We start from the raw sequence: 20,029 nt of genomic DNA, 5'->3' as shown, positions 1-20,029 counted from the left end.
ACACACAAACACACAAACGCACACACACAAACGCACACACACAAACACACAAACACGCACACACAAACACACACACACAAACACACACACGCACACACGCACACACACACACACACACACACACAGTCTCAGTCATGATGTAACGGCTCCATGTTGTGTTTAATTCCAGGGATCTCGGGGGCTAGTTGGATCAAGAGGCTCCCCAGGACCCCCTGGACAACCGGTAAGCTAGCGTGGAGGATGGACCGGTCAGTTCTGTTATGGACCGGTCAGTTCTGTTATGGATCGGTCAGTTCTGTTATGGAGCGGTCAGTTCTGTTATGGAGCGGTCAGTTCTGTTATGGAGCGGTCAGTTCTGTTATGGACCGGTCAGTTCTGTTATGGACCGGTCAGTTCTGTTATGATCGGTCAGTTCTGTTATGGATCGGTCAGTTCTGTTATGGACCGGTCAGTTCTGTTATGGACCGGTCAGTTCTGTTACTTCTCCGGTCAGGTTTGCTTGTGAAGGAGGTAGTGAACCATATAGCAGTGAGACACTCTACTATCTACTGGACCTGTATTGGTCAACGATATTGATTTAGTAGTTTTGCTGTTTTTATTCTGATATTCTGACTTCTCTACCCCATGCCTGTCTGTCTGACTGTCTGTCCATCTGTCTGTCTGTCTGTGTCTGTCTGTCTGTCTGTCTGTCTGTCTGTCTGTCCATCTGCCTGTCCATCTGTCTGTCTGTCCATCTGTCTGTCTGTCTGTTTCTCTGTCTGTCCGTCTGTCCGTCTGTCCGTCTGTCCGTCTGTCTGTCTGTCTGTCGGTCTGTCTGTCTGTCCATCTGTCTGTCCATCTGTCTGTCGGTCTGTCTGTCTGTCCATCTGTCTGTCCATCTGTCTGTCTGACTGTCTGTCCATCTGTCTGTCTGTCTGTCCATCTGTCTGTCTGTCTGTCTGTCTGTCTGTCTGTCTGTCTGTCTGTCTGTCCATCTGTCTGTCTGTCTGTCTGTCTGACTCTCTGTCTGTCTGTCTGTCTGTCCGTCTGTCTTTCTGTCTGTCTGTCTGTCTGTCTGTCTGTCTGTCTGACTCTCTGTCTGTCTGTCTGTCTGTCTGTCTGTCCGTCTGTCTTTCTGTCTGTCTGTCTGTCTGTCTGTCTGTCTGTCTGTCTGTCTGTCCATCTGTCCGTCTGTCTGTCTGTCTGTCTGTCTGTCTGTCTGTCTGTCTGTCTGTCCATCTGTCTGTCTGTCCATCTGTCTGTCTGTCCGTCTGTCTGTCTGTCTGTCTGTCTGTCTGTCTGTCTGTCTTTCAGGGTATCAATGGTGTTGATGGAGTTCAAGGATCAAAGGGAAACCTGGTCAGTATTGTAACATGCACAACTTTAAAATAACCACATTGCTTATTTCTCTGTTTCTAAAATGTTGTAAACCAGTATAAAATGAATGTACTGATGTAATATGAGTTTGCTGAGTGTAATATCAATATTTAGTGTAATATGAGTGTAGCGATAAAGTGTTATTCCAGTGATTAAAGTTAATATAGCCATTAAAGCAATTACCAGAGTGGATTACAAATGATCTCTGCCGTGACCCTGAATGAGAGGGCCGTGACGATGTCTCATCTCCGGGGTCATGTGAAGAACGAGGGCGTGAGAAGCTCCTCGCTGGGGAAAATAATGTGGGTTTTTTCTCAGGGACCACCTGGAGAGATCGGACCCCCGGGTCAACAAGGAAATCCTGGATTACAGGTACCCCGCTGCTTTGGGATGCAACGTACAATAAATAACTGTACAATAAATAATCCTGCCTCTCTCTCTCTCTCTCTCTATCTCTCTCTCTCTCTCTCTCTCGCTCATTCTGTCTCCCTGTCTCTCTGTCTCTCTCTCTCTCTCTCACACACACACACAAACACACAGGCTCTCACACATCTTTCTAAAACAGACACACACACACACACACACACACGCACACACACACACACACACACGCACACACACACACACACACACATACACACACACACAAACAAACACAAACACTGTGATACTTAACCTGATTGGTGCTTTGTTCTGGTCTAGGGCCTGACCGGTCCTCAAGGTCCCATCGGACTGCCCGGAGAGAAGGTAAGCAGCTCTCTCTTCATTTCACAATTAAAGCCGTGACCTTTGACCCCTGTCAGCACACCCCCTGGGGGGGCGGTCCAGTGGAGTGTAGCGCTGTGACCCAGCCAGTCGGACTCGGGAGAGGACGTGACAAGAAATCAATATCCAGGGAAAACACAGGAACACACACAGGCTCCTGTCTAAACCTCACCTACACACACACACACACACACACACACACACACACACACACACACATCTAAACCCTACCTACACACACACACACACACACATCTAAACCCTATCTACACACACACACACACATCTAAACCCCACCTACACACACACACGTCTATACCCCACCTACACACACACACACATCTAAACCCTACCTACACACACACACGTCTAAACCCCACCTACACACACACACACATCTAAACCCTACCTACACACACACACGTCTAAACCCCACCTACACACACACACACATCTAAACCCTACACACACAAACACACGTCTAAACCTCACCTACACACACACACACATCTAAACCCCACCTACACACACACACATCTAAACCCCACCTACACACACACACATCTAAACCCTACCTACACACACACACATCTAAACCCCACCTACACACACACACATCTAAACCCCACCTACACACACACACATCTAAACCCTACCTACACACACACACATCTAAACCCCACCTACACACACACACATCTAAACCCCACCTACACACACACACGTCTAAACCCTACCTACACACACACACATCTAAACCCCACCTACACACACACACGTCTAAACCCCACCTACACACACACACATGTCTAAACCCCACCTACACACACACACACATCTAAACCCCACCTACACACACACACACATCTAAACCCCTCCTATACACACACACATCTAAACCCTACCTACACACACACACACATCTAAACCCCACCTACACACACACACACATCTAAACCCCACCTACACACACACACATCTAAACCCCTCTTACACACACACACATCTAAACCCTACCTACACACACACACATCTAAACCCTACCTACACACACACACATCTAAACCCCTCTTACACACACACACATCTAAACCCCACCTACACACACACACACACGTCCTGAGAAAAACAAGGGGAACATGATTGTTTTCATGCGTCTGACGAGCCGCGATGAGCGACCAGAGCGCGAGGCGTCCTGCCCATGAGATGATCTGCTCCATGTGAAGCCTGGGCCTGGTCCTCGGGGTGGGTGAGGGGTCATCTGGTATTATCATCATCATCATCATCATCATCATCATCATTACGATGTAAGGACATAGTACATTATGGTAAGATGTGCATAAGGTATGCTAATTAGATCTTGTAATAGGGGGCCCTATCTCATGGTCAACGTAGCAGTGTTTAAGCAGTTAGCGGTTATTTATTATTTATTATTATTTAAGCGGTTATACGTTGGGTACAAACAATAATCAAACAAACAGGTGTGTAACAGACAGAACAGGTGTGTAACAGACAGAACAGGTGTGTAACAGACAGAACAGGTGTTTAACAGACAGAACAGGTGTGTAACAGACAGAACAGGTGTGTAACAGACAGAACAGGTGTGTAACAGACAGAACAGGTGTGTAACAGACAGAACAGGTGTGTAACAGACAGAACAGGTGTGTAACAGACAGACCAGGTGTGTAACAGACAGAACAGGTGTGTAACAGACAGAACAGGTGTGTAACAGACAGAACAGGTGTTTAACAGACAGAACAGGTGTGTAACAGACAGAACAGGTGTGTAACAGACAGAACAGGTGTGTAACAGACAGAACAGGTGTGTAACAGACAATACCAGCGTACATGGAAGATAACTCAGGCATCTATGAGCATGAGATGTCTCTGAAGGAAACAGGAAATGCGTAGCCTGAATCTGATACAGGAAACAGGAAATGCGTAGCCTGAATCTGATACAGGAAACAGGAAATGCGTAGCCTGAATCTGATACAGGAAACAGGAAATGCGTAGCCTAAATCTGATACAGGAAACAGGAAATGCGTAGCCTAAATCCGATATAGGGCAAACAAGGAGAACATACATTTTCTGATCTTTTACTTTGTTTTAATTTGTTTTACTTTTCACCTTTTTCTTTATTTTCTTGAGTTGTGTGTACGGGGGGACATTTCAAATAAGTGTCTGTAGTTGTTCTGTATGACGTGTGTGTGTGTGTGTGGGGGGGGGGGAGATGTTCTGGTGGGGGGGGGGGGGGGAGAGATGTTCCGTTGGGGAAGGGGGGGGGGGGAGAGATGTTCTGGTGGGGGGGGGGGGAAGATGTTCTGGTGGGGGGGGGAGAGATGTTCCGGTGGGGGGGGGGGGAGAGATGTTCCGTTGGGGAAGGGGGGGGGGGAGAGATGTTCTGGTGGGGGGGGGGGGGAGAGATGTTCCGTTGGGGAAGGGGGGGGGGGAGAGATGTTCTGGTGGGGGGGGGGGAGAGATGTTCTGGTGGGGGGGGGGGAGAGATGTTCCGGTGGGGGGGGGGGGAGAGATGTTCTGGTGGGGGGGGGGGAGAGATGTTCCGGTGGGGGGGGGGGGAGAGATGTTCCGTTGGGGAAGGGGGGGGGGGGAGAGATGTTCTGGTGGGGGGGGGGGGGGGGAGAGATGTTCTGGTGGGGGGGGGGGGGGGAGAGATGTTCCGTTGGGGAAGGGGGGGGGGGGAGAGATGTTCTGGTGGGGGGGGGGGGAGAGATGTTCCGTTGGGGAAGGGGGGGGGGGAGAGATGTTCTGGTGGGGGGGGGGGGAGAGATGTTCCGTTGGGAAGGGGGGGGGGGGGGAGAGATGTTCTGGTGGGGGGGGGGGGAGAGATGTTCTGGTGGGGGGGGGGAGAGATGTTCCGGTGGGGGGGGGGGGGAGAGATGTTCCGTTGGGGAAGGGGGGGGGGGAGAGATGTTCTGGTGGGGGGGGGGGGAGAGATGTTCTGGTGGGGGGGGGAGATGTTCCGGTGGGGAGGAGAGATGTTCCGGTGGGGGGGGAGATGTTCCGGTGGGGGGGGGAGATGTTCTGGTGGGGGGGGGAGATGTTCTGGTGGGGGGGGAGATGTTCTGGTGGGGGGAGAGATGTTCTGGTGGGGGGGGGAGATGTTCTGGTGGGGGGGGGAGATGTTCTGGTGGGGGAGAGATGTTCTGGTGGGGGGGGGGAGATGTTCTGGTGGGGGGGGAGATGTTCTGGTGGGGGGGGGGAGATGTTCTGGTGGGGGGGGGAGATGTTCTGGTGGGGGGGGGGAGATGTTCTGGTGGGGGGGGGAGATGTTCTGGTGGGGGGGGGAGATGTCCGGTGGGGGGGGGAGATGTTCTGGTGGGGGGGGGGAGATGTTCCGGTGGGGGGGGGAGATGTTCCGGTGGGGGGGGGAGATGTTCTGGTGGGGGGGGAGATGTTCCGGTGGGGGGGGGAGATGTTCCGGTGGGGGGGGAGATGTTCTGGTGGGGGGGGGAGATGTTCCGGTGGGGGGGGGGAGATGTTCTGGTGGGGGGGGAGATGTTCTGGTGGGGGGGGGAGATGTTCCGGTGGGGGGGGGAGATGTTCCGGTGGGGGGGGGGAGATGTTCCGGTGGGGGGGGGGAGATGTTCTGGTGGGGGGGGAGATGTTCTGGTGGGGGGGGGAGATGTTCCGGTGGGGGGGGGGAGATGTTCTGGTGGGGGGGGAGATGTTCTGGTGGGGGAGAGATGTTCTGGTGGGGGGGGGAGATGTTCTGGTGGGGGGGGGAGATGTTCCGGTGGGGGGGGGGAGATGTTCGGTGGGGGGGGGAGATGTTCTGGTGGGGGGGGAGATGTTCTGGTGGGGGGGGGGAGATGTTCTGGTGGGGGGGGGAGATGTTCCGGTGGGGGGGGGGGGGAGAGATGTTCCGGTGGGGGGGGGAGATGTTCCGGTGGGGGGGGGAGATGTTCTGGTGGGGGGGGGGGGGAGAGATGTTCTGTGGGGGGGGGGAGATGTTCCGGTGGGGGGGAGATGTTCTGGTGGGGGGGAGAGATGTTCCGGTGGGGGGGAGAGATGTTCCGGTGGGGGGGGGAGATGTTCTGGTGGGGGGGGGAGATGTTCTGGTGGGGGGGGGAGATGTTCTGGTGGGGGGAGATGTTCTGGTGGGGGGGGAGATGTTCTGGTGGGGGGGGGGGGAGAGATGTTCCGGTGGGGGGGGGGGATGTTCCGGTGGGGGGGGGATGTTCTGGTGGGGGGGGATGTTCTGGTGGGGGGGAGAGATGTTCTGGTGGGGGGGGAGATGTTCCGGTGGGAGGAGAGATGTTCCGGTGGGGGGGGGAGATGTTCCGGTGGGGGGGGAGATGTTCTGGTGGGGGGGGAGATGTTCTGGTGGGGGGGGGGAGATGTTCTGGTGGGGGGAGAGATGTTCTGGTGGGGGGGGGGAGATGTTCTGGTGGGGGGGGAGATGTTCCGGTGGGGGGGGGGAGATGTTCTGGTGGGGGGGGGAGATGTTCCGGTGGGGGGGGGAGATGTTCTGGTGGGGGGAGATGTTCTGGTGGGGGGGAGATGTTCCGGGGGATTTGTCTCTCAAGCCTCTCTCTCTCTCTCTCTCTCTCTGTCTCTGGTCCTCGCAGGGTCCTCCAGGGAAGGGTGGGCTGCAGGGGCTCCCAGGCATCGACGGCCCCACAGTGAGGTAAACCCCCCCCCCCCCCCCCGAGGGCGGGGCCTGAGTTGAGCCCTCCTCCGACGGCAGGCCTGAAAAACCTACCTGTTTAAAAAGGCCTTTACCTGTTAAAATTGTTCTCTTTTTGTTCAGTTGTGTTTTGTTATGTTATGCTTTTAAACCTGTAGCACTCTGAGATTTTTTATATGAAAAGTGCATTAAAAATAAATTGTATTATTATTATTATTATAATTATTATTATTATTATTATTATTATTATTATTATTATAGAGACCTGGTGGATTGTGTGTTTTAATGGAAGCGAGATACTCGGATAATGCATGACACTTAACGCTTAGACGCTTTACATTGTAGTATCATCATGGGCATGTGACCATCTAAATACAGAAGCTGCTACCGTAGGTTGGGACGTTGGGATAAATAGTTTGACTATCATTTTTTTTTTTTTATTATTTATTTGCACTTTTGTATAACAGAGGCAAGGCAAGTTTATTTATAGAGCACATTTCAGCCACAGGGCAATTCAAGGTGCTTTACATGAGACATTAAAAGCATTAAAACAAAAAGCAAGACATTATAGACATTTAAAACAAAAGGCAGGACAAATTAAAAGCATTAAAACAAAAAGCAAGTCATTATAGACATTTAAACAAAAAGCAGGACAAATAGAATACAGGAATAAAAGTTACAGTGCAGTAAACTGATAAACACAGCTCCTCTTAGAAAGCAGTGGCAAAAAGAAAAGTCTTCAGGCTTGTTTTAAAAGAACCAAGAGTTGCAGCAGACCTGCAGTTGCAGAGAACAACAATAACAACAGAAAGTAAAGAGATTGTGCAGATGAACATCTAGAAAACCCCAAAGGGCTATAAAATAGATGTCACCTCTAAATCATTGGTACATAATCATTAGTAAAATAAATGACACAATAAAATAGCACAAAAAATAATATATATTCATCTAATATCTTCAGGGTAGTTCTCTGTGCCTCGTATTTCTATAGAAATAGAAACATGCTGTGTATTTACAGGTAAGTGAGTGAGTCTTGTGATGATTGCGCAACGGTAGTTGTAACAGCTCCATGTCCCCCTGTGCTCTGTGACCAGGGCCACCCAGGAAGAGAGGGTCCGCCGGGGGAGAAAGGCCTCCAGGTGAGTCCCCTGAACGGTCCTCCGGACGCAGGCACCGCAAGATGGAGGCCGCGGTGTCCCTGTGTTCACGCGCCACCATCTGACCATGATGAGCTCATTAGCATGTTATTATTGAACTCTCACCTCACACCCAGTCACACATCAACACCCCTCACAGACCACATTAGCATGTTAAAGCACTTTGAGATTTCTCGGAATGTAAAGTGCACTATAAATAAAATGTATTATAATTATTATAATTATTATTATTATTACTATTATTATTATTATCATTATTATTATTATTATTATTATTATTATTATTATTATTATTATTATTATTATTATTATTACTATTATTATTATCATTAGTATTATTCTTATTGTTATTATTATTATTATTATTATTATTACTATTATTATTATTATTATTATGAGACTACATTACCATAGTGCCTCTCTGCTGGTCTGAGGCTGATGTTGTGGTTCCTACAGGGCTTGGTCGGCGTTCAGGGGCCTGTCGGATACCCGGGGACCGCGGTGTGAAGGTGAGACGTCGGCGTGCTGCTATCACGGTCTCTCCATGTTGCTATCACGGTCTCTCTGTGTTGCTATCACGGTCTCTCTGTGTTGCTATCACGGTCTCTCCATGTTGCTATCACGGTCTCTCTGTGTTGCTATCACGGTCTCTCTGTGTTGCTATCACGGTCTCTCTGTGTTGCTATCGCGGTGTCTCCGATGCTGATTCCCCGGAGATGCGGTTCTCTCTCTCTACTGTGATTGACACTTCACAGGTGGAGGGAGAGAGCCCGCCTTCTGACGGGGAGAGCCAATCACAGGGAGTGACGTTCAAAGCGCAGTAGGAAATTAGAAGTGTGTGTTTGTGTTTGTGCGTGTGCATGTATGTGTGTGCTCGGTGTGTATGTGTGTGCATGTGTGTGTGTATGCGTGTGTGTGCACGTGTGCGTGTGTGTGTGTGTTTAAACATACAGAATTCTGATTATCCATGTGGTGTAACGTCAACTTACTGAACGCCTCCATTGCTGGGCCATGCTGCGTCCGATTCAGACACACGCTATTCCATTGGCTGGTGAAGATGTAGTCTGACCTTGGCTGCGATTGTCAGTACCAGCCAATAAGTGTGAGGTCAAAGGCTGGTCAATAACAAGGCAATGTCAGGTCAAGAATCAATCAATAGAGAGTTTCGTTCCGCCCAGTGGAAACGAGAGCGGTTCCTCCAGCAGGAAGCCCAGTGACTATTTGTCACACCGGAGCGCCGATGTGTCAACCTGCCTGTCCTTGAATGGTGCCTGTAAACGATTCCGTGTCACTGACTGCGTGTTTCCTTCTCGGCCCTCAGGGAGGCGAGGGCGTGCGAGGTTTGAAGGGGGGCAAAGGAGAGAAGGTGAGGAAACAGGACCAGCCCGCATCGCTTGGATAGCAGAACCAGTGTTGCTGTGTTTAGGGATGTAACGATAACCGTTTTTTGTGATGAACCGCGATGAAATGTGATTAAATTTATTGTGATAAAATGATCACTTAAACTGTGTTTGATTACGATGCTTTGAAAAACTGTAAATACTGTCCAGCATCAACCAGAACTACAGTCTCCCAGAACTACAGTCTCCCAAAACTACAGTCTCCCAAAACTACAGTCTCCCAAAACTAGTCTCCCAGAACTACAGTCTCCCAGAACTACAGTCTCCCAAAACTACAGTCTCCCAAAACTACAGTCTCCCAAAACTAGTCTCCCAGAACTACAGTCTCCCAGAACTACAGTCTCCCAAAACTACAGTCTCCCAAAACTACAGTCTCCCAAAACTAGTCTCCCAGAACTACAGTCTCCCAGAACTACAGTCTCCCAAAACTACGTCTCCCAAAACTACAGTCTCCCAGAACTACAGTCTCCCAGAACTACAGTCTCCCAGAACTCCTGTCTCCCAAAACTACAGTCTCCCAGATGCATTATTTTAATGTTTACACAAACAAAAAGTGCAGTGCTGCTAATTTTATTTGTGTTTTTTAATATAAAACCTTGTCAAACGATTTCAGTGTGTCTATCAGTAGTTTTTGAACATTTTCAGAACATTTTAACAGTAACGTGATAATACTGATAACCTCGATAATTTAGATCGCTATAATTGTGAGGTGAAATGTTCATACTGTTACATCTCTAGCTGTGTTACTGTACTCGCTGGAGGGAAGGGGGGGGGGGGGGGGGGGGCGTGTCACCGAAGGTCCAGGATGGCGTTGCCCCGGACAATTCTCTGAGCCGTCGTCCTCAATGGCGACGCGATGACATCAGACACCTGCCAGACTGATACTAATGTGATTCATGGTTCATTAGGAGAAGCACCGTTGATAATCACTCATTCCTGCTCTCTCTCGGCTGCAGGGTGAAGACGGCTTCCCAGGGTTCAAAGGTGACATGGGCCTGAAGGGGGACAGGGTGAGGCCCCTCAGAGAACGCTAATGACTCCGACCACAGCTACCTCACACTGCACTCCTCCGTTATCATGACAGGAATCACAACCAGTCTGACCCCTCTCTCTCTCTCTCTCTCTCTCTCTCTCTCGCTCTCTCTCTCTCTCTCTCTTTCTTTCTCTCTTTCTTTGTCTCTTTCTTTCTCTTTCTCCCTCTCTCTCTCTCTCTCTCTCTCTTTCTTTCTCTCTCTCTCTACCTCTCTCTCTCTCTCTCTCTCTCTCTCTCGCTCTCTCTTTCTCTCTCTCTCTCTCTCCCTCTCTCTCTCTCTCTCTCTCTTTCTCTCTTTCTCTGTCTCTCTCTCTCTTTCTCTCTCTCTCTCTCTCCCTCTCTCTCTCTCTCTCTCTCTCTTTCTCTCTTTCTCTTTCTCTGTCTCTCTCTCTCTGTCTCTCTCTCTCTGTCTCTCTCTCTCTCTCCCTCTCTCTACCTCTCTCTCTCTTTCTCTATTTCTCCCTCTCTCTCTCTCTCTCTCTCTTCTCTTTCTCTCTCTCTCTCTCTCTCTGTCTCTGTCACCCTCTCTCTTTTCTCTCTCTCTCCCTCTCTCTCTCTCTCTCTCTTCTCTCTCTTCTCTTTCTCTCTCTCTCTCTCTCTCTCTCTCTGCAGGGAGACAACGGGGCCTCAGGAGGCCGAGGGGAGGATGGGCCCGAGGGGCCGAAGGGCCAGTCAGGACCCCTGGGAGAGTCTGGAGGTCTGGGCACAGCTGGAGAGAAGGTACAGCACAAGATCAGCAGAAACACTCACACACACACACACGCACACGCACACGCACACACACACGCACACACACTGTCCGCCATCCGTCTGGACCTCTTTCCATCCGCATCGATTTCTAGAAATTACAGTGTAACCGGGCCAATCAGGGACTGCGTGTCTCTGTCCCTCTTCGAGTGCTTTGTGTTTAAGGCTGACTTCACTTGATCACTCGGTCATCATACCAGGCACCGTCCTATTTCTGTGTTTGGACCCTTTCTCTATGAAGTGGGTCGTTTGTGACGCCTGCCGTGTATCTGTCCCTGTCCCCAGGGCAAACTAGGAGTACCAGGGCTACCAGGATACCCGGGTAGACAAGGACCCAAGGTGAGAGCCAGCGCTCATGCGTATAATCTGACCATCTATCCTCTGCTTGTCCTGCCCATGTTTTAAGTGGAAAGATATGTATTTGGTTCCATTCATTTATGTGAGATTTAAAATAAAGAATGATAAATTAACGATTAAAATATGTATTTTAGTAATAGACTGCTTGGGACCACTTAATTAACCCTTGATTAATGGTGTATTGAAGGTAGTGTTTGACTTGAGGATTAGATTTTGGGTAATTCGATACAGTGGCTAATTGTAAGTTAATGGATGGCAGGATCAATTAGCTGATTGATGAAAACATTAACTGTCGTTTGGGTTCTCCAGGGATCGCTGGGGTTCCCCGGTTCTGCTGGGGTTCTGGGGGAGAAAGGACGCCGGGTGAGGAACACGTTCCCAACGCTGATATTAACATGCTACTGCGAGAACTAGACAATGATTTGCTGCTTGCAGAGAGTGTGTGTGTGTGTGTGTGTGTGTGCGTGTGTGTGTGTGTGTATCTACTATTGGCAAGTAGTAGTACATTGGCTTTTCCTACGTTAAATGCAATTATTGTTAGTTGCTTTGGATAAAAGCGTCTGCTAAATGACTGTAATGTAAGTAATGTGTGTATGTGTGTGTATGTGTGTGTGTATGTATGTCTGTGTGTGTGTGTATGTGTGTGTGTGTGTGTGTGTGTGTGTATGTATGTATGTATGTGTGTATGTATGTATGTGTGTGTGTATGTATGTATGTATGTATGTGTGTGTGTATGTGTGTATGTGTGTGTGTATGTATGTATGTGTGTGTGTATGTGTGTATGTGTGTGTGTGTATGTATGTATGTGTGTGTGTGTGTGTGTGTGTGTGTGTGTGTATGTATGTATGTGTGTGTGTGTGTGTGTGTGTATGTATGTGTGTATGTGTGTGTGTGTGTGTATGTATGTATCTGTGTGTGTGTGTGTGTGTGTGTGTATTAACTCTATGAACTCATTGTTTCTCTATGGGGCAGGGTCCAGCTGGTCAGCCCGGTGCCGGTGGACAGAGAGGTCCTAACGTGAGTACACATCGTACTTCTCAGTATTCGCCCCCCAGACCGTCGTTAGCTGTTCTCAGTCTCCCGTCCGTTGGAACGGTCATGTGACATCATAGGAGCGTGCCCTCATCCCTCGTTAATCATCCCACTCACCTACAGGATGACGTACTGTTCGCGGTCATTAAGCCAATTTGTGGTTCTTCCATAGGGCTCCAGAGGGGGCAGAGGAGCCAGGGGCCCCACAGGGAAGCCAGGAGAGAAGGTGAGTCCACGCCGGCCTCATAAAGAACGAATGAGCTCTCTGGCTCAGTCGGAGCTGAGGCAGTTAAGTTCTGAACGAGAGACCCGTCCGACGCTGTGAGGTCACAGCCTGGCGTCGCCATCCTGACCACGTCAGCTCACATCCTGCTGTCCGCCATCCGTCTGGACCTCTTTCCATCCGCATCGATATCTAGAAATAACAGTGTAACCTGGCCAATCAGGGACTGTGTGCTAAGTGGGGACGCAGCCCCTGATTGGCTCCCGTAGTTGATGACATGACATACAGACCGTTGGCTAATAGGAGGCTAATGGAGTCTCCCGAGGCAACGGCCATTATCATTAACGTTAATAGAATAAACACAGCCATAATAAGTGCAGCTATTGCAGAAATAGACTCAATAACAACAATTAAGTCGAACAACAACTGAGTTTGTCTGTCAAGGCACTCACTCCCACGCACTGTAATCATTTTCGCCGGCTAGAAGCCCAGAGTATATCACAAAAGATTTATTTTTTTCAAGGAAGTCTGGCCTCCAGACTAGTGATGTCACAGTGTCCTCTCCAAAACTCCATTGACACCCACCGGGGGGAGATGATGGTGTTCTAACAGCCTGAATGACCCAGAACATGTCTGATAGACTCATAAGCCTCTAAAAGTTTCGCTCAGCTAGAGAAGGACTAGAACATTCTCCCAGCTTTCGTTGCTAAAACTGGGTGGAATCAATTAGAGAGTAAAAAAAAAAAAATCAGCATTGCAGAACCAATCCAAAGTCTTTAGGGCATAGGTTTGTTCAGGTGTGAACCAAAGCAGTAGACATACGTTTGTTAGTGGCGGTTTTCGCCATCGTTCCAGAGACTATGAAAGATCTCCGTCTGTATAGCTCAGGAGGTCGTCCAATGATCGTGGGGTCGGCGGTTCGAATCCCGGCTCCTCCTGACTACCTGTCGAAGTTTCCTCGGGCAAGACATTGAACCCCAAATTGCTCCCAATGAGCAGAACATAAGAGCAGAACATTTACCATCCATCTCCGAATGCCGCAATGCCGCAAGACGACATGTCTGATAACTCTGTGTTTATGTCTGATAACTCTGTGTTTATGTCTGATAACTCTGTTTATGTCTGATAACTCTGTGTTTATGTCTGATAACTCTTTGTTTATGTCTGATAACTCTGTGTTTATGTCTGATAACTCTGTGTTTATGTCTGATAACTCTGTGTTTATGTCTGATAACTCTGTGTTTACGTCCTCCTTCGTCTGGTCAACCTGCAGGGCACTGCTGCACACGACGGACCCCCGGGATCCACCGGAGAACAGGTACGCTACGTCTGTCAACACACAACACCAAGACCAAGCTCAACACACAACGCTAAGACCAAGCTCAACACACACAACACCAAGACCAAGCTCAACACAACGCTAAGACCAAGCTCAACACACACAACGCTAAGACCAAGCTCAACACATACAACGCTAAGACCAACCTCAACACACACAATGCTAAGACCAAGCTTAACACACACAACGCTAAGACCAAGCAACACTTAGCCGATGTGGTTTCAACAATAACGCACTTGCTTAGTCTACGACCCCTTCTGGTGTCACATAGTACACATTCATGTGAGTTTTCTCTCTGGTTTGATCACGTCAGACTAAAGAGGGACTTGATTCTGTTTTATCTCACAGGGACCCCAAGGGCCACAGGGAAGGAACGGCGAGGCAGGACCCAAGGGCCCTAACGTAAGCATTACACGGAGTCAGACAGAGAGCTACTCTGTGACACCTGTCTTTCCCTCTCCACTGTTAGGTCACATCTCCGATCAGCTGCCTGTGCTGTGTACATTCATACCTCCGCTTAATATGTATAGACGTGTCTGTAATGACCAGAACCAAATGTTGTTTTCCAGGGACCCGGAGGGAAAGATGGACTACCAGGACATCCAGGCCAGCGGGGGGAGCCAGTAAGTTCAACCAAGCCTTCACGACCCAATACGCTCTATGTGCTACCCCAACATGAGACTCAACTTAACCGACGTGTGAAAGTCAACATGACCCTAATAAGTCAAAAGCTGTGGCTTCTTTGCTGAATTATTGAGGTGCCGGAGTACAGAAACCTCCTCTCTGAAGTCCACAAATAACAGCGTGGGAGACGCTCGCGCTGTCTCTCTCAGCACTTAAAGAGAGACACAGCCTCACGTGTCCTGTCTCTCCCCCCCCCCCGCCAGGGCTTCCATGGGAAGACCGGCCCACCCGGACCCACTGGAGTGGTCGGACCCCAGGTGAGTTAGCCAATCACGGGGCGGATGAGTCACGGGAAACATGCTTTTTAGGACAAAATGTCTGAACAAATATGACATCACTGGAGGTTTGGGCCTGATGTCTGCAGTCCGAAAAATGCGGACAAAAAGGACAAAATACTTCTTTTTTTTTTCTTACGAAAATTGGAGTTGCAAAGAATCCGCTCAATATAACAAACATCAGTTTTAGGATCGCTAATTAGTCATATTTCTCGTCAAAATCCACATCCTGTGAGAAGTGTGAACAGCTCTGAATCCTTGAAGCCCTTTCTCTCTGCTTAGTGATTCCAGGTGAACCGACCTTCACAGAAGCAGAATGTTCTTCAAATATTAACAGATTCCAATGTGTGACACCTCATTTGAAAGCTTACAATTTACACAGTAAAAACAGAAAAATGACCTTGGCAGACATCATGACTAAACCTCCAGCTGTACCACAAACGTTTATAATAAGCTAACGTTGGACTGAGCGTGTGCTAACTGGACGGTTTTTAGGGTAAATCTGGAGAGACTGGGTCTATGGGTGACAGAGGACACCCCGGGTCCCCGGGACCCCCTGGAGAGCAGGGTCTACCCGGAGGCGCGGGGAAAGAAGGATCAAAGGTGAGTCATTTCGTCACGCCGTCATGGCGATCACACAATCGTCAACAATCCACCGGGGATGACATCATAATACAGCACATAGCTCATCATGAACCTCGCAGTGGCCGCCCCTAAGCTCTGGAACGAGCTGCCCCTGCATGTTAGACAGGCCCCCACTCTGCAGGTGTTTAAATCACGCCTCAAAACTCACTTATATTCTTTGGCGTTTTCCTGACATGGCCTAAGAGACTTGTCCTTGTTCATGTGACATACTGCGTATGTTTTACTATGTGCTCTTTGTGTGTTATTGCTGTTTGACTTGTACAGCACTTTGGTCAACTTTGTTGTTTTTAAATGTGCTCTATAAATAAAATGGTATGGTATGGTATGGTATGAACCGCATTCCACCGGGATGACATCATAATACAGTACATACCTCGAGTGTTTCATCACAGACGGAGATGTGGAGAAGCCGTAGAGGCTGAGATACTGTACGCCCGGCGTGCGAGATATCTCCTTCCCAGAGGTCTGTCCTCCCACAAGTGTCCTAATAGATAACAGGAGAAGAAATCCTCCCGCTCCGCGCGCCATACCTCACTGTGCTCACTGTATTACAGCTCATAAAATATGAATAGGCCTTTTCTCCATGACAGTTCCTGCGCCGGGTGATTTATCACTCCATATTGGCCCTGCTGTCTGCTCAGCACTACCATCCCATCTCAGTGTGTGTGTGTGTGTGTGTGTGTGTGTGTGTGTGCGCTGCGGTTTCCAGGGAGATCCAGGACCGTCGGGGGCTGCAGGGAAGAGTGGGCCGGCCGGGCTGAGGGGCTTCAGGGGGAGCAGGGGCTCCCCGGGAGGAACGGTAACGCCCCCCCTCGCCTCTCCACACACTCACCGTCCGTCTGGCGCTAGATCTCTCCGGACTGTAGCCAGAAGCTTCCAGAACTCTCTATCTGGAGTCTTTAGCTCGGGCGGCTACCGCTCTAAGCTCCGCTGGCAGCCTAGGCGCTCCTGAGGGGGGGGGATGATTTGATTGGCCGGTTGTGTATCTGCCGAAGGCTGTGATTGGCTCACTCGCTCACGCCCGTGTCTCAACAGGGTCCAGCTGGCCTGAAAGGAGGGGAAGGACCCACTGGTGTCGCCGGCGCCATCGTGAGTGTGAATTATAATCAGGTTTATTGTGTTGTTTCCGCCCCCCCCCTCTCCTCCCCTCCACCCCCCCTCCCCCAGCCCCGCCCCCCCCACTCAGACGCTCACTCCTATAGGCTACAAGGACGACTCGGGGGGGGGGGGGGTGGGTGCTGTTTCCATGGAGATCATGACCACTGCACTAAATCAAAGAGTGAATCATGTGACATGCATACTGTGTCTGTTCTCGGTATTACCCAGGGTGCCACTGGGGAGAGGGGGCCTTCCGGAGCGGCCGGCGCCATTGGTCAGCCCGGTCGCGGGGGAGGAGTGGGCCCTGGTGGACCAATGGGAGAGAAGGGAGAGCCGGTAAGACTCTTCTATGCTTATGAATGTATTTATTTTTGAAATCAAGCTCCGCCTACTTTTGGACACACTGTACCATCGCCTCTCAGCAGGGGAAGATAAACAGTGTCGGTTCCTCATCGGTTCCTCGGTTCCCATCCTCAGTGTATCATCCCCTCCTGAGTGCCTGTGTATATGTGTGTGTGTGTGTGTGTGTGTGCGTGTGCGTGTATAAGTGTGTGTGTGTGTGTGTGCGTGCATGCGTGTGCGTGCGTGCGTGCGTGTGTGTGTGTATATGTGTGTGTGCGTGTGTGTGTGCGCGCGTGTGTGTGCATGCGTGTGTGTGCGTGTGTGTATGTGTGTGTGTGTGTGTGTGTGTGCGTGGGTGCGTGTGTGCGCGTGTGCGTGTGTGTGTGTCTTCTCGCCTCCCTGCGTGTGTGTCCCTTCCCCTGCGTTATCTATTCGTCAACGCGTCACGCTGCTCTATGAGAATAATGATCGGGCGTGCGGTGGTTAGATTAACGGCGTTCTCCCATCTGTCCCCCAGGGGGGCGTGGGGACCGTGGGCCCGGCGGGCAGCGATGGAGAGCAGGGGCCGGTCGGCCTGCCGGGGGCCGCGGGGCCACAGGGGCCTCCAGGAGAGGATGGAGACAAGGTAGGTACAGCGGACAGGTTATAGTGCGCTGCACAGGTGTGCACGCACGTGTGTGTGTGTTTGTTTTTGTTTCTGCGGCCTCTGACGTGTGTGTGTGTGCGTGTGTGTGTGTGTGTGTGTATGTGTGTGTGTGTGTGTGCGTGCGTGCGTGTGTGTGTGCATGTGTGCATGCGTGTGTTTGTGTGTGTGTGTGTGTGTGTTTCAGGGAGAGACAGGAGGACCCGGTCAGAAGGGCAGTAAAGGAGACAAAGGAGAGTCGGTGAGTCTGACCGTTTCAAAACAGCGCTTTGCTTTCACAGCTGGCCGGCCGCTCTATTGAGCTACAGTAACGGCTTTAAGCACCAGCCTCCTATGGTGGTTGGCCGTTAAACGTCTCCTCTTGTCCCCTCCAGGGCCCCTCAGGGTCAACGGGAAGCCAGGGGCCCCTCGGGCAGCCAGGATTACCGGTATGTAGCTTTTAACGCCTCACAATCCATCAGTGTGTGACAGCCATTGACTACCCGTGTGAATAGGTGTAGCGCTGATCGTGCGTGTGTGTGTGTGTGCGTGTGTGTGTGTGTGTGTTTCAGGGCGTGGACGGAGAAGCAGGGGCCTCGTGGGCAGCAGGGGATGTACGGAGGGAAGGGGGATGAGGGCGCGAGAGGCTTCAAGGGGACGACTGGTCCGACTGGACTACAGGTAAGGACCCCCCGCCCCCTCCAAACTCTCTGGACCCCCCCCCCCCCCCCCCCCCCCCACAACACCCACTCACATCGGCTGTCTTCGTCCTACTCAGAGACTTATTACTGAACTTATTACCAGGCCCAGGGGCCCAAGAGCTCAGGGGCCCTTTGCATTTCCTGTTACATAGTCAAAATTAGTCATTCATTCAATAACAGAGCCTCAAAAATCCTGCTGAAAAACTGAAGCAATAGCCTAAACATTCACTTTGAAGACGTCACAAGAACGAAACCATCATGATACATTTTAAGTGAGTGTTTATCTATAGTACTTTAGAGGGGCTGAGTACTCCATGCAATATGGGCCCTTCAACTCTTTTGGGGAGAAATCCAAAAAGTAAGTCCTCCCCACAGAGTTGAGGTCCCTCGAGTCAAAACCCTCTAATTTTGTCATAACACCCCCCCCCCTCGTAGGGTCCTTCTGAAAATGTGTGTGATGTCCTGCCTTTAACCCTTTAACCACCTGCGGCTTTTACAGGGAATGCCAGGGACGCCCGGGGAAAAAGGCGACAGTGGACACGTTGGCCTGATGGTGAGTTCTGGACGTTACCCTCACACACACACACACACACACACACACACATACACACACACACACAGTGGTGTGTCGTGAGATCGCCCGGCGCATTAGCTGGGGACCCTCTGGGCACACACTGATGACATAAGCACTTACCATCCCATCTCTGGGCGCACACTGATGACATAAGCACTTACCATCCCCATCTCTGGGCGCACACTGATGACATAAGCACTTACCATCCCATCTCTGGGCGCACACTGATGACATAAGCACTTACCATCCCATCTCTGGGCGCACACTGAAGACATAAGCACTTACCATCCCATCTCTGGGCGCACACTGATGACATAAGCACTTACCATCCCATCTCTGGGCGCACACTGATGACATAAGCACTTACCATCCCATGCTGTAAGTTGCTCTTCCCCATGCCTGAAGGGCCGTGGTAGGAAGCTCCTTTGGATGGAGGACTGGCTGCGTTGTTAGGACGCCCCCCCCCCCCTGAAGGAGGAAGATGGCGGCCGTCAGGGGGAGGGTGGCGTCGGAGCGGAGAGCAGGAGCGAGGGCTCGGTGGTTTCTGAGGAGGAGGGGTGGCGTGACAGCTGTTAATCAGACGGCCCCCTCCCTCGCTGGCTAATGAGCATCCCTCTTTGTGACGGCGTCCTCAGGAGCTTCTCAGCCGTGAAGACAACGCTCACACAGAACCTCCACCGCCGCACGCCACCCAGATCAGAGAGAGAGAGAGGAAGAGAGGAACAGAAGAACGAGAGAGAGAGAGAGAGAGAGAGAGGAAGAGAGAGAAAGAGAGAGATGAGAGGGAGAGAGAGAGAGAGGAAGAGAGAGAAAGAGAGAGAGAAAGAGACAGAGAGAGAGAGAAAGAGAGAGAGAGAGGAAGAGAGAGAGAGAGGAAGAGAGAAAATGGCAGACAGAAAGAGAGGGACAAAGCAAGAATGAGAAGAGAGAAGGAGAAAGAGAGAGAGAGAGAGAAAGAGAGAGAGAGAAAGAGAGAGAGAAAGAGAGAGAGAGAGAGAGAGAAAGAGAGAGAGAGAGAGAGAGAGAGAAAGA

At 50.5% G+C, this 20,029-nt stretch overlaps 1 protein-coding gene across 1 annotated transcript in view; it reads left to right on the top strand.

The window, feature by feature from the left end:
* Positions 1-20,029, top strand: part of col5a3a (collagen, type V, alpha 3a) — a gene marked incomplete at both ends in the record, with an annotated part of 31,890 nt that overhangs the window by 10,492 nt on the left and 1,369 nt on the right. The window contains 29 exon segments of the mRNA XM_084439136.1: positions 170-223; positions 1,294-1,338; positions 1,675-1,728; positions 2,059-2,103; positions 6,710-6,763; positions 7,863-7,907; positions 8,382-8,418; positions 8,421-8,434; positions 9,247-9,291; positions 10,282-10,335; positions 10,971-11,078; positions 11,391-11,444; positions 11,772-11,825; positions 12,435-12,479; positions 12,667-12,720; positions 13,991-14,035; positions 14,405-14,458; positions 14,626-14,679; positions 14,944-14,997; positions 15,511-15,618; positions 16,370-16,459; positions 16,696-16,749; positions 16,987-17,094; positions 17,618-17,725; positions 17,931-17,984; positions 18,118-18,171; positions 18,295-18,309; positions 18,311-18,403; positions 18,923-18,976. Of these exon segments, the coding sequence (XP_084295262.1) occupies positions 170-223; positions 1,294-1,338; positions 1,675-1,728; positions 2,059-2,103; positions 6,710-6,763; positions 7,863-7,907; positions 8,382-8,418; positions 8,421-8,434; positions 9,247-9,291; positions 10,282-10,335; positions 10,971-11,078; positions 11,391-11,444; positions 11,772-11,825; positions 12,435-12,479; positions 12,667-12,720; positions 13,991-14,035; positions 14,405-14,458; positions 14,626-14,679; positions 14,944-14,997; positions 15,511-15,618; positions 16,370-16,459; positions 16,696-16,749; positions 16,987-17,094; positions 17,618-17,725; positions 17,931-17,984; positions 18,118-18,171; positions 18,295-18,309; positions 18,311-18,403; positions 18,923-18,976 (1,707 nt within the window).

Source organism: Borostomias antarcticus (genome assembly GCF_949987555.1).
Source record: "Borostomias antarcticus genome assembly, chromosome: 5".
NCBI classification, from domain to species: domain Eukaryota; kingdom Metazoa; phylum Chordata; class Actinopteri; order Stomiiformes; family Stomiidae; genus Borostomias; species Borostomias antarcticus.
The sequence above is the reverse complement of the archived record's forward strand: the minus strand, read 5'-3'. Positions and strand labels throughout refer to the sequence as shown.